Source organism: Rattus norvegicus, chromosome 2 (genome assembly GCF_021556685.1).
Source record: "Rattus norvegicus strain SHRSP/BbbUtx chromosome 2, alternate assembly SHRSP_T2T, whole genome shotgun sequence".
In the NCBI taxonomy this organism is placed as follows: domain Eukaryota; kingdom Metazoa; phylum Chordata; class Mammalia; order Rodentia; family Muridae; genus Rattus; species Rattus norvegicus.
In genome coordinates, this window is record NC_141535.1 from 213,058,599 (window position 1) to 213,073,104 (window position 14,506).

Genomic DNA, 14,506 nt, shown 5'->3' on the forward strand with positions numbered 1-14,506 from the left:
AACAGTAAATCCTGTTTCTGAGGCATTGATGCCTGTCAAATATGAGTTAATTTTAAATCAAGCTAACTGGGTGTTCCCGGTGTACATGGGTAGCTAGTATTTGTGTTCTTAAGTCAGCATAATCGTGTAGAGGTATTCTTATCTTCAAAATTCACAGGCAAGGACAGGTGGTTGGCATTTTTATGTCCTATGCCTCCCAGGTCTTTGGTGTATGAATCAAAGCACTTTACGACTGACGTTAGCCTTAAGCTCCTGTATGGTTTTGATGGAAGTCACTCAGTCCAGCACCTGCAGGTTTGTCCTAGAGGTTTCTGCCTCACTTCTCTTCCTTGCTTGGAGTCACTGGGAGAGCTGCTGTGAGGAAGATAGGCTGTGGGTCCTCTCCACCAAGAGTTGCTTTTAAGAAGAAAAGTAAAGTGGGGCTGTCGCTATCCTACTAAGAACGGGGGAAAACACCCGGGTTAACTTTTTCTCTCGCTTTCTAGTGAAGCTCCCTGCCTCTCGCCTTCAGATGAGTCCTGGACGTGATCTTCCCTTCCCAGAGTTGGTTAGTTGGGAATTGCAAACCCACTGTCTCCTTTGCGCACAGAGGGAAGCTGACTCGGCCCACAGCGCACCCCAGCGGCAGTCTGGATTCCTCCTAGCCTTGGCCACTTGGCTTCCGGAGAGCTCGTCAGAAAGCGCAGAGGCAGATGCAGAAAGTCAGTTTCCCCGGGACCCCAAGGAGGACGCCGGCCACCTGGAAACGTCGGGGACCTGGAGGGGCGGGGCTGAGCGAGCTCCGGGGCTGGCCCGCCTCTCTGAGGCTTCGCTGAAAGACTGCAGGGCAAAGGGGGAGGGTCTCGAACACTGTCCTGCTCCTCTGAGAGAGGGACCCTGCCGGGTGGAAATCCGGCATCAGCGAGCCGCAGAAACCCGCGGCAAACACCATGGAACGAGCGGGCCCCAGCTCCGTGCAGTCGCAGCAGCAGCGGGACCAGGACTGGGTGGAAGCGTGGCTGGATGATCACCGGGACTTTACCTTCTCTTACTTTGTTAGAAAGGCCACCAGGTAAGAAGAGGAGCCACAAAGGACACGGCTAGGGACATGAAGCGTGAGCTGGGGCTGATCTCTTTTCCCCATTGAATTTTCCCCTTGAGCCACATTAAACAATCCCCGTTCCCAGGCCTTTTGCTTCGGAAGTAGATTCTCGGTCTCAGAACGGACTGGAGTCCTCGACTTAAAGCGAGCACAGTTGAGAAGCGAGGCGTCGGATTAGAAACGACTTGCCCACGAAGTTAAAAACAAAAGCGTACACCCAGCCCGGGAACAAGATTAATTTCACGCGCGCTCACGGGCCTTCCCTCCTCCCCTCTGCTCTCCCGGTTTCTCTCCCAAACCGGCTTAGCAAAAACCAAAACAAGCCAGAGCCCCTTCCCAGCCGCTCCGGAAGCGCGTCCCAGTGGCCGCGCTCCTCCCCTGCCCGGCTTGCTCTGACCCTGGAGGGGCGGGGAAGCCGGGGGTCTGGACCAGGCCACCGGGAAGCCTGGGTGTAGCAGCTTGCCCCGGTCGCCCCCAGTGAGGACTGTCGCCTTTGGCCCCCCGATAGTCCCCTGATCATCCCTCTTCTAGCTGCGCCGCCGCAGGGGGGGTTCTTCGCTGAGCTTTGCGGCGCGCACACAAAGGGCGGGAGGGAGGCGGCCGGGGCGGACTCCGGGACCCGGGGACCCGGAGCACCCCAGAGGCCAGTTCTTCCTGGTCGCGAGCCAAACGCCAGGAGGCCGACGCGGAGGGCGTGGAGGAGGGAGCCTGTCCTTTAGGATCCGACTGCTGCACGGGCAGTCGGGACGCGCGCAGACTTGAGAGTGGAGCGGAGGGACGAGAGGGTGGAGCGGAGTGCGTGGCGGGCGGGTCCCCCGAAGCTCGAGGAGTCGCCGCGAAGCCCGCGCGCGCGCTTGCCTCCGGCGCGCCGATCTGGGCTGAACTAACAAGCTCTGCTTTGGAGAAGGGGCTGGAGCCCCGCCACCGGCGCCTTGGGGCAACGGCCGTCGAGCAGCTGGTGCTGGCCGCCCGAGCCGGGAGGTCGACTCTCGCCGGGCGGGGATGGTGGACGAGCCGGCGGGGACTCGCCCGCGCGCGGCCGCCACAGGGCCCGGCGCTGCCCGCCAGGGGGCGACGCCACGCGGGGTCCGCAGCCGGCGACCCGCAGCGAAGAGGCGGCGGGGGCCATAAGGGAGCCGGTCGGGCACCCACGGAACTCCGCGGGCCCCCAGAGTCTCCCCAGTCCACCATCCGAGGAGTTCGGAAACGAGCGCCCCACCTCTGCTATGTTGCCCTTTGGAGACAAAACGAGGTACTTCCTTCAACATCCCGCTGGCCACTTTGCCTGGGGAGGGGGTGCGGGATAAGCCAGAGCTGGCAGGGACACCCCGCACACCTGCGGGAGATTAAGCCGCACGAAAGATGGGCAGTATGACCATGCCTTTCCTTGCTTTTTTCACCGAGATACTACACGGGGGTCAGTTTTCTCTCTTTTCTCACCGAACCTCTTCTGGACAGTTTTGGCGTTTTGCTTGTGAGTCTAGCCTTCAAGGGCTGAGCGCTCTCTCCAGCCGGGATAGGCTCTAAGTACCCAGCCCTCCTTTCACCCTCCACCCCCCTGCCCCCATTATGCCCTTCCTCATCAAGTTCTGAGCTTAGAGGGGTCGGATGATAACACAGAAGGTAGAGTTTCTTTTTAAAACATTGCAGGGAGTTTGAGCAGAAGCACCAAGACAAACCATCTCGACCTAGAATTATCGATTGCTGGGAACCACCAGTTTCCAGGGGTCACTAGCTACTTCGTGACCATCTGTCTCCGGTGTCCTTTCACTGTACACTCCCACCCTGTGCTCCCTTTGAATTAGAGCACAGAAAATGGGGAGGGGCCAGAGAGCTGGGCTGAGTTTTAAGTCTGCTTTGGAGGTGTCCTTTAGATAGGCTGTTAACAGTTGAAAGCTAAAAATACAGCAAAAGTGCCCCATTCTTCGATTTCCCTCTCCAACTTTGAAGACAAACTATGGATAATTTAGTGGGGGTTTTTGAGTGGTCTTAGGCTAGCGCACTGTTAAAAACCTTCCAAAAACCTTGAAAGAGTTGCCACATTGTGGTTGAAAGTAAAAAGAGTCATTTGATACATTTACTTTACCTTTTTCTCTCAGGTAGAAATTAAAATTACAACTAAAATATTACTAATATCTCAATTACAATGCTAACTGTAAAATTAGATATTCTGCGACTCCCAAAGACTTTTTCAAGTTAGGACATTATTTTGGTGTGTGTACTCTGTGTGTGTGTGTGTGTGTGTGTGTGTGTGTGTGTGCATGTGCGAGTGCGAGTGCGTGTGCATGCATTCTTAAGAGTATAACCTGGAAAATGAACCCGTGAAATACTTTAAAATAATTCAGACCTTCACTTTTAGGAGAAAGTTCAGAAAATTATTGGCATAATGAGCAATAATCTAGGGAGTGTAGTCTGAGGGCCTTCTTCATGGAATTGAAGTTTAGTTTTATGCTGGTGATATTAATTGAAGGCTTTTAAAATAAGAACAGGAAGTTGGACACCACTCGATTATTACATCTTTAAAAAGTTTGACTACTAAATCTAGGGTGGTTTACACTACTGATATAAAAAATTTATTGTGTCCAGTTTAACTTTGCAGCACAGTTCTTTTAAAACCAGAAGCCTCCATCATTTTGTTGTGCTTTGTAAGGATTAATATACATAAATATGTAAAAATGTATGTGATTCAGGTAACCCATGCAACAATAGTTCTAGAGAGAGGCATGGGAGACATTTTAAAGTTTGAAATGAATGCAGATCCGTTTAGGTTGTTCATCTACAGCAGAAACCAGGCTTTCCGATGGAAATGTTTCTGCATTGATTGGTTGGTGTGATTTGATGCAAATGTATCATACTCTCTTCTATCCTGGGCCTGACTACCTACATCTAAGGATAGTCTTGGGACATGCTGAAACTCCTGGCATTCCTGAATTTTCAAACACGGGTTTAATTCGCTCGGACCTTGATAACAATTACACTGCCAAGATTTTTTTTTCCTTAAAATTATCTTCAAACCAACAGCTACATGCTGTGGTAATGGCTCTATTCTCCGTCAAAGGGACGAATGGAGGCTTTTCAGTCTCCACGACCCATTTGTATGAGCATGAAAGTTGAACAAGTTGTTAACATCATTTATGGACATGAAATTTAACATCGTTTTCCTAGTGAGCTGCGAGTGGACACCTCCTACCCTCACTAATCTAAACAATATGGACTCCTCCAGGACTGCATTCATTGGAGGCTTTAATATGTAGACGTTTATAGCGAAGGCCTTCTTGGTGCTGGAGCCTCTCAGTAGCTGTTGTTATTCTTGACAGTACCTATGAATAGCGCTACCTTCCAGTAGACTGGTCAGGTCTGTGAGTGTGGGTGATGTTTTAAGTCATTTAGTTTTGGACGGGTGAGATGGTTGGATTTTATTGCTTTGTTTTGTGCCAGGCAAAAGTCTGAGGTTACTTGGCATAGAATGGAAACTGGAGGCTCAAAGGAGTCCAGCTTTATGGCAGGTTCGATCAAAGTCCAGGAACAGAAGTTGTGCAGGTCCTCGTTGCCTCCCGTGACATATTAGACAGCACAAAGCCGTGCCGAATTAGTTGAGTCTCTGGGTCCTGTATATGGGATTCTTTGTCGTTCTCTTCTTGACCTTTTGTGTTTATTCCTTTCGGTGCAGTACTGGGAATTATGGCCTTCCATATGCAAGGTCAGTGTTTCTGCTGATTGAGCTATATCGTGCCCAGCACGCAAAGATTTATTTTGAGATAAGGTCTCATTAAGTTGTCCCGTGGTTTTGAATCACTATGTAACTGAGGCTGAATGTACCTCAGCTTCCCAAATACTTAAAAGCTTGTACCATAAGCATGGGCCACTAGGCCTGGTTCCCTTTTCATTTCTAAAAGATGTAACATTTTTATTTGTAAGATACCTATGTTAAATTTAAATGGAGGATGAAAATACATATGGCTATCCATCCTTAGAATAAATATTGCTATCCATTCTAAAAACTTACTGCTTCTGTAACTACACAGGAATAGAAACGTTCACAGTGTTCAAATAATTTAGTAAGCATGTTTTTTTAAGGCAAGGCTGGTATTAGGAATAATAGAATCTTCAGAGCACTGGCCCAGTTGAGCGTGACTGTGTGTGAGTTCCTCTATTGAAAGCAGTAAGTCTCATACAATAATGGCCAGATTCTTGTGTTCTCTTGGGCTCCATATATTTGTGCTGCCTTCTAGTGTCCCCGAAGCATTCTGTTAGACTTCAATTCTTCTGGCCTAGAAGAAAACATAGAAGCTCGTCAAACAACAGCATTTCCCAGTCCCTCCTCTCTGTAATGTTTTCATAGTTCTAGATCCTTCTTAGAGCCTGAACTATGTGAACAAGATTTGTAAAAAGAAAAAAATGTGTAGATTTCATACAGGATTAGTCACAAATGGCTATCTTGAAATAAAGCAATTTTTATGTCATAATGTAAACTTAGTACACTTGTAAAATTCTATAGAAACTACTAGTGGTTCTACACAAACGCATCCACAGTATTTTGAGATTAGGAAACATTGGTTTTTTTGCATAATTCAGGTATCATGATTTATTTTTCACCGAGTTAGAGATCGTATCTATAACCCCCAGCACCTAGACAAGTGTCCCATTAGAGAACTATGTATGTACTCAGCCCCAATTGCCTTTAAAATAATTCCTTCTACATGGATGATCTCTAGTCTCTTACATTGTTTCTTTTTAAGATAATTAAACTAAAAAACTGTATAAAGTTGTACACTCCCTCCGCATCAATGGCAGACAAAGTGTTTTACTGAGACTCACCCCTTCCATTGTATTTGGAGACACAAATTACAGCTTTGCTCAAACTGTCATGGGTGTTTTTAATGATGCTCCAGAATGATTTCCTTTGTAGCGGAAAAGACTAAACAGAGCTGGGTCGCATTTATTTGTTTTGATCCCAAACACAATTTCTTATTAAACTTTCAATTGTGGTTTTCAAGTTACGTCAGTTTCTCTTGTTCTCAGAGCTGAATGTAGGGCTGAAAAATTCTTTAGTCAGACATGGGACAAGGGAATACATCAGTGAGTCGATTGGTCATGGAGAGGCTGAAAATGCTTAATTTCTGAACGTAGTGTGCAGACTCTACTGGGCTTCCTGTAACATTCATTAGCGTAGAGGCACAGATGTGGGTCAAGGCTGGCTGCTGCTATGGCCATGACTGGACTTGGAAGTAACTTTCACATCAGGCTCTCTAGAAGTCAGGACCTGGGAGCTGCACACACAGGAGTCAGTCTGAAGAGAGTCTCGACACGTGTTTCCTTCTTCTGATATTTAGCTCTATAATATTATTTACTAACTCGTTTTACTTTAAATTGTATCTTTTTTTTTTCTATTTTTTGGAGCTGGGGACCGAACTCAGGGCCTTGCGCTTGCTAGGCAAGTGCTCTACCACTGAGCTAAATTCCCAACCCCAAATTGAATCTTTTTTAAATGTAAAGACGTTATTCATTTTTAGTGAATGGTAGAGCTTTGTAATTACTGCCAATCAAATACTTAAAGTAGGCAAAAGAAATTGAGTGTTAAGTTTCTACTTGTCTATGTTGACAAACACTCTTTTTTTTCCTCTTCTTTTGGTTTATCGAGGCAGGGTTTCTCTGTGTAGCGCCTATGAAATTGATTGGAATGGCTGTTGCATCAGTTGTGAGGTCACCTGACCAGCTAATCTGGTTAAGAATCTATTTTTTTTTGCCTGTCTTTACCCATTCATCTGTCTTTTGGCCTTGAACTTCATCTCTGTTTTCCTGATTGCTTTCTCCGTGTGCTGGCAGAGCTTGTCTTTGATGAGTCTCACACATGTGCTGTTAAAAAGGCTCCTTATTCTTGGCCGTGCTCCCCACACTGCTCCTCCCTTACTTGGGTCATCGCCTACTCTGGACCAATCACTGCATCCAAGAGAGTAGGGAAGTCTGACTACTTTAATAGGGCAGGAAACCCGCAGTCTCAGTTTCCCTTTATGAACAAGGTCAGGGGTGGGAGTGAGGAAGGGAAGGGGTTTGTAAGCTTAATAAACTTTTAAAAGTCTATAGAAAGTGCTACTGTGCACAGACCCAGTTTGCCAGATGCCGTAACTGGTATTGACACCCGCCCCCCTCCGCTACCCACGGCCTTTAAATTTTCTTTTTAGATAGAGCCTTACTCTGTGTTGCAGGCTGTTCTAGAACTCACTGTGTGGCCATGTATCCTCGCATTCGTAGTAGCCTTCCTGCCTCAGCCTTCTGAGTGCTGGGATTCCCAGTGTGAGTCATAGCCATCTTTGAGTTCTTCTCATTAGAATGTTAAGCTGAATGTGGAACTATCAAAAGTAAAATGAATATAAATAAAATTCAATCACGGTCACAACCTTTAGGCAGCTGCCAGCCTAAATCACATTTTAAGTTAATTCAGGAGAGAGTGCTAAGGCTACAATCAAATGCGAATTGACAGCAGTCATCAAATGCCCCTTGCAAAGTCCAACAGAGCATTGCTTTGCAACAGCTCACTTCTTCCGCTGGCCCTGGGAGCTCTTGTGTGCTGGCCCTGGGAGCTCTCGTGTACTGACCGTTTAGTCCTAAAGCACAGCAAACTCACTTTTTGCATTTCCTTTTTCATGTGATCTGACAGTCTGCTTCTTGCATGTTAAGTTTACTTCCCCACTAAAATTGAAGGGCAATAAGTTGGTAGTTAAGTGGGAGGTTTCAATTACTTATGACATACTTCCCCCCCACCCTTTTAGGCTTTAATTATGATCTTTTGAAAATACCAAACCAAAGCACTTGTAAAGTATATCTGTATCGAGCCCTTGGCACAGTTTCTCTGGTTTCTGAACTGCGAGCCAATGTATATATTTATTCAGCGCGAAGGCTATGGTGCCTATGCTTTCTTTCAGATTGCAGCAGGCTTCTCTTGAGGCGATATCCTTCTTACATATAGTTAGGAATGTAAGGAAAAATATGCGAAGCAGAATGACCCTTCCAACTTGGACTTCAGGAAGCTGTTCTGCATTTTCTGATTTGGTCTTAGAAAGCGTCTCTCCTCTCTGAGAGCCTTTTTAAATGCAGAGGAACTGTAGGCAGAATATTCACTTAATGAATACTGAGTAACTGAGGCAGAGAATTTGTTTTGTTGCCATGTCAAACCCAAGGGAAGCATTTAACATCAGAGTGGAGATTGTCGAGAAAGTGAGGTGCCTCAAATCTCCTGTTTCACTTAATATCCTTATAGCCAGTTGATCTTTTACTCAGTAAAGTGTTCCTCAAAAGTGGAGGTTGAGCGCAAGGCCCTGGGTTCGGTCCCCAGCTCCAAAAAAAAGAACCCAAAAAAAAAAAAAAGTGGAGGTTGAAATTTGGCTGTGATGCTTTTGCCTTGAGAGGCTGTCCATCAAAATGGCAGGGTGAATTACATCCCCAGGCCCCAGACACTTACTGCCACAAGCATCCTAGATGCCAAGAACACCCCCAAGATTGTGAAATCAAATCTGTTCCCACGAATTTCCACATTTCCCTCCAGGACAGGCTCCACTACTCAGTTTAGAGCCACTGTTTTTACAACCTTTGAAAGGCGTTTCTGTTTATGGAGATTAGGAATCTTACATGTGGCAAGCTTAGGTGTCAATTCCGAAGCCATCTTTCTGAATGACTTTAGATACATTATTTACTGGCTGTAAATTAGACCAGATGGGCTTTAACCCTTTAAGTTCTCAAAACAATTAAAGGAGATAGTGTATGTTCCCCGTCTTTTTAAATGGTGTTTTGTTCTTAGCAGTGTGTTGTTTTTCTGGTAGTTGGTAATTTTCACTTTGAGAATTAATAACACGTAAAACATACTCATAAATGTTGATAGTCACTCCATGTTTCTGGCAAATGGGAACCAGAGCAACACAATAGGAACTTTAGAAAGTTTCAAGTGCCCCTCATTTTCAGATGACTTTTTATTAGTGGCTTGAGCCAGCCTGATTGATATATGTAAGGCTATACCAAGGTAACTAGGATAGGAATTAGGTGGTGAGGTTTTGCACCCAACTTCAATGCTAATGAAGACAGGAACGGTGAGGGGCTGAGGAGCAAGGACACAGACACACGTGAACTTTGACAGTCACCTCAGCTCTAACATCTCTTCTCAGGAGAGCACAGCATCAACCTCTCAACTAAACAATTCCATTCTTGTAATTTTCCAAACTCGAGTAGTGGATCCAGGTCAAATTATGCAAACATTGTAACTAAAACTGTATAAAAAACTGTATAAAATAAGGATCTAAGAGCAGGAAAAATAGCCAACATTATTTTTATGGGAGTTATTTTTGTGTTTTTTTCCTACAAATAATTTTAGCAGATTTTTAAACAATCATTCTTTCCAGTCTGAGGATTTAGTAGGCTCTCTCTAATTCAGGTACTAGTGATTAATTGACCCAACTGGTGGATAGAGAACATGGAAAAGGACAAAACCATGACATTTTAATAGTGTAATTATAAACACGAACATGCACTTGTGTTTTGTGGATTAGTCACACCTGCAGGTTTTTTCCTCTGTTTTGGTTAAGGCACCCAAGAGAGCTCTCTCAAAAGTCACTGCTCAAAGAACTGCTCTGAAGTGTCCTTGAAATCCAGGGGTGCCATCAGCTTGCTTTTACTATTTCCCTTAGGTTGGATAAAGTGTAAAATGGCCAGTTTTTATACCCAGATGTCCTATAACATTTTTATCAAGTTTTTAAAAAACATGCTCATGCTAAGATATAGAATTATATTATAACATACTGCTACGAATTAATTATTGCATGTTTTCTAACATCTAGCTAGATGACTTTATCCTTTTAGTAGTAATAGAGACACAGATTCATTCTTGTAATTGTTTTTCTCAATTAAATGTTTAGCTCATAATCTTTATGACTAGGAAAATTATGTCATATATGGGTGTCCCTATTCATGTGGGGAATATATTTTTTAATTTTTAACTTAAAAATACATTGAAAGTTTTCTTTTTCTGCATTTTAAGAGTTTCTGTAAAAATGGTGCTTTTACATTTATTTTAGTGTGTGTATTTATATGTGTGAGTATGTGTGTGTGTATGTACATGTGTATGTGTGTGTGTGTATGTGCTTGTGTGTACAAATGTACCGCAGTTGGTTTACAGGGGTTAGAGGTCAACCTATGGGAGTCGTTTCTCTCTTTCCATCATCTGCTTAGGTGCTCAGGCTTGGAGGCAGATACCTTTACTTGCTAAGCCATTTGGCCTGCCCCTAAAGGTATTTTCAAATGAAATGCTTAAAAGTAAGAAGTGAAGGGCTGGACAAGATGGCCTGTACCTGTAATCCCAGCTGGTGGGAAGCTAAGACTAGGAGATTCTTAAGCTCAAGTCCAGCCTTGATGATTTCTAAACAAAACAGAGGAAGGAACAATGGTTATTATCCTGTTTAAGTAAATCAAATAAATTCTCATTGTTTAAAAAAGTCAATTGATTTAAAATACATACTACATTTAATGTTCAACTAATTATATCATCACTACGCACATTAAGTTATTTAGTTTTCTGGACCTTGGGAGGGAAATAATATCTTATTGTACAATGAGAGTAAATAAACACTTAATGTCATATTCTTTGAATGAGTTGGTTTGGGTTTGAGTCCTGAGTCTATGTGACCAGAGCCCCTTGAATGCTGTGTTACACTGAAGTTCATTATCAGTGGAAGGAAACCCAAAGCTTGTAGATTAATTGCGAAATCTTACTCAGGAAGAGATTAGTGTCTCTTTTACCCTCTCTTAGCATGCAGGCACATTAATTAACGAGTTGTCTTTGCCAACGGGAATTTAATTTTTGTCTATAATTTTTAACATAAAATCCTAATGACATTTTTTTAAGTGTCTGAATTTTTAGATCTCAGGCTACTGAAATTAGATCTTAGTACTAGAATAAAAATACCCTAAGTTTGGGGCTGGAGAGATGACGCAGCACACAACTGTAATTCTAGTTCCAAAGGATCTGTGTACTCTTCTGGCCTCCGCCTGAATGTGTGTGCACCTGAATGTGTGTGGTGTACATGAATATACTCAGGCACACATGCCAATAGGTAGATACATAGATAGATAAATACATAGATAGATAGATACATACATACATATGTGTATCTTTATAAGATACCTAATGCAATATATTTTCAATTAAAAAAAATTAATAACATTTCTTTGGGAAGCTGTGGAGATGGCTTAGCAGTTAAGAGCACTGGCTGTTCTTCCAGAGGTCCTGAGTTCTATTCCCAGCAACCACATGGTATCTCACAACCTCATAAGGGGACCTGATTGCTTCTTCTGACTTGCAAGAGTAAGTGCCTACAGACAGGGCACTTATACATGTAAAATATATAAATGCATAGATTTTTACAAAACAATAATTTGGGCAAAAGTGTAAGTTGCATTGAATTGGTTGCTTTGTAAGCAGATTTTATCTGATTGTATTTTTAACTCACAACAGTTATTAGGTTTAATAATTAAGTTTTTCTGTTTCCTTTCCTTACTTTTCTAGATCTCAAGATATTCCATAATATTCTATATATTGTATATATACATTCCAAATATTCTATAGAACATAGACAAAATATTTTATTTTTCACTGTTGAGACATCTAGACTATTTAGTATGCATTTGAAGCCATTTGCAGTTAGACTTTGATAGAAAGTGATATTACTACTACATGGAGCTACTTACAAAAATGCATGTGTGTGTGCACATGCGTGTGCTTGTGTGTGTGTGTGTGTGTGTGTGTGTGTGTATTTAGAAGCTAATCATATGTGAAATGTGTGACAATTCTCTTCCCTCTGTTCTATCAATGAATTAAGCCTTCGGTGTCTTTTAGGCTCCATGCTCAGCAGTCAGTGGCCAACACAAAACGAGCTCATTGCTGTTTTTTTTTTTGGGGGGGGGTAGGGGGTTGTCTCACAATGCTTTGTCCTAAATTTTTTGTTTTTTAATCTCACATACCTTTTGCTTATACATTATAGCATTTGATTTTCTTTTTATGGAATTTCTCTGTGTGTCCAAATGTGTGTCTCAGCATCCATATGTGTTTCCTGTGCTTTTCCTTTGGCTCATGTCTGATTGTTTTGTCTTATCCTGATTTGTCTTCATTATATCATCATCATCATCATCATCTTTCTCATCATTATTGGTACCCACTTTTATTCTGATGAGAGGAAGGAAAGGTATGGATTTTCTGGGTGGGGCAATGGGAAAGAAGGGGGAGAAACATATAAAAAAATCTTTTTTTCTTTTTTTTTTTTGGTTTTTCTAGACAGTTTTTCTTTTTTCTTTGTAACAGCCTTGGCTGTCCTGGAACTAACTCTCTTTGTAGACCAGGTTAGCCTTGAACTCACAGAGATCCGCCTGCCTCTGCCTTCTGAGTGCTGAGATTAAAGGCTTGGGCCATCACATCCAACTCAAAAAAAATCTATTTTTAATAAAAAAAGAAGAAAATACTTGTGAACAGGAAGGAGCTGTGACTTGTCTAGTTAAATGAAAGATACAAACTATAAGTCGTCCTTTTCTTTTCTAAGAGTAAAATAATCTTGAGTGAAAAGTGAGAGGGTTTAGTCGTCACACAGTGAATGCCATGTAATTTTTCACTTTTAAAAGCATTACTAATTTATGAGAACATTGGAGGATGTAAGTCAAGACCTACTCAACAAGCAAAATAAAAAACTGTTGTGTTTATTTGAGCCAGGATCTTATTATTCTCACACTGGATCCCAACTGATGGTTTAGCCAGGATGATCTTGAGCTTCTGACCCTCCTGCCTCTACCTCTAGGGAACTGGGATGGCAGCCATGAACCACTGGGCTTGGTTTTATGCACTTCTGGGGATCCATGACTGTTAGGCGTGCTGGTTAGTTTTAGGTTAATTTGAGACAAACCGGACAGTTAATTTGGATAAGGGAACCTTAACTGAAAAAAGTCCCCCCCCCCCATGCTGGCCTGTGAGTGATCCTATGGAGTATTTCTTGATTGGTGCTGATGTGGGAGACTCAGCTAGCTCACTGTGGGCAGGGCCATCCCCGGGCTGGTGGTCCTGTACTAAATGAAGGCAGACTGAGCAAATCCTGGGTATCAAGCCAGTAAGCAGCATCCCTCCATGGCCTCTGTGTGGTGTTTTATCACAGCAGTAGTAACCATAACTAAAACAATAGGCTAGAACTCTACAAACTGAGCCACATCTCTTGCCCCATACTTAAACTTATTTAAATATTCTTTAGAAAGCATTACTAGTTTTAGGCTATCTGTCCAACTAGTAATCATACATTGTTTTAAATCAGGTATATGAAATGAAATGTATAGCATTTTATTCAGCTGTTAAAATCATCACAAAAATTCATGACAACTGACCTCCTAATCACCCCACGATGTTCCTTCAAATCTTCTGTAACCACCAGACAGCTGACTCCTGCTTCGGTGTACTAACTCTCAGATACTGGGCTGTACTGTAGCTGCTGGAGCTTGGCTAGCCATGAAATCGGGGATGTGTTCCTAGGCTCGCCACCTAGACGGTCTCGGCACCATGAGGTGTACGACAAGGAAGGCTGTCTTAGCTAGGCCTTTATTGGGGCAAAGAAACGCCATTACCACAGCAACCATCATAAAGGAAAACATTTAACTGGGCTTGGCCTATAGGTCAGAGGTTTAGTCCATTATCATCATGGCACCCATGCCATGCATGCAAGCTTGGTGCTGGAGAGGCAGCTGAGAGTTCTCATGGGCAGCTGGAAGACATAGTGACACACTAGCCAGACTTAAGACTCTGAGGCATCAAAGCCTAACCCCCAGTGACACACTTCCTCCACCAAGACCACACCTCCTAATAGTAACATTTTCTGTGAGCCTATGAGGGCCATTTTTATTCAAACCACCACAAAGCCCCAGGAAATCAGAACGTCCTAAGCACTTTTTCAAAGGCACTGATTGCTCTGTTACATCACTGCATAAATATTTTGAGGTACCAAGTGTCGTCTCTAGAATAGAACCTTAGAATACTATATTTCTAATTAGAGTCATCATCTAAAAAGACTTGAGATTTAAGGTTCAAGTCCCTTTTAAGACAGGAACTCATGGTTTGCTGGTCATAACTTCCATTTCATTCCATTTCTCATCTATAGTGTATGAACCTGGTGTTTTCTGTATTTAGTGTAAGCTTAACGAGCCCGGACACCATCTGTGGTAGACAAGACTGAAAACACAAGTGGTATTCACCATTACTATTACTTGAGAGTGGTCCCTGCCAGTATTGATTTTTGAGACCCTCCTGGTTTTCTTCAATTATTTTAAGACATGTTGTCAAACCTGAAAAAAAAAAAACCTAACTTTCCCACTTGAAATGGATGTCTAATGCAGCTCATTTATGAGGTGAACATT

General features: G+C 43.2%; 1 protein-coding gene across 2 annotated transcripts in view; it reads left to right on the forward strand.

Moving 5' to 3' along the window:
- Positions 1-675: 675 nt before the first annotated feature.
- Pde5a (phosphodiesterase 5A) overlaps positions 676-14,506 on the forward strand; it is a 144,432-nt gene continuing 130,601 nt past the window's right edge. Inside the window, exon 1 of one of the 2 annotated variants that reach the window (XM_087615296.1) lies at positions 676-1,051. In XM_087615296.1, the coding sequence (XP_087471422.1) occupies positions 930-1,051 (122 nt within the window). In that variant the 5' untranslated portion in view covers positions 676-929. 2 annotated transcript variants of the gene reach the window in all.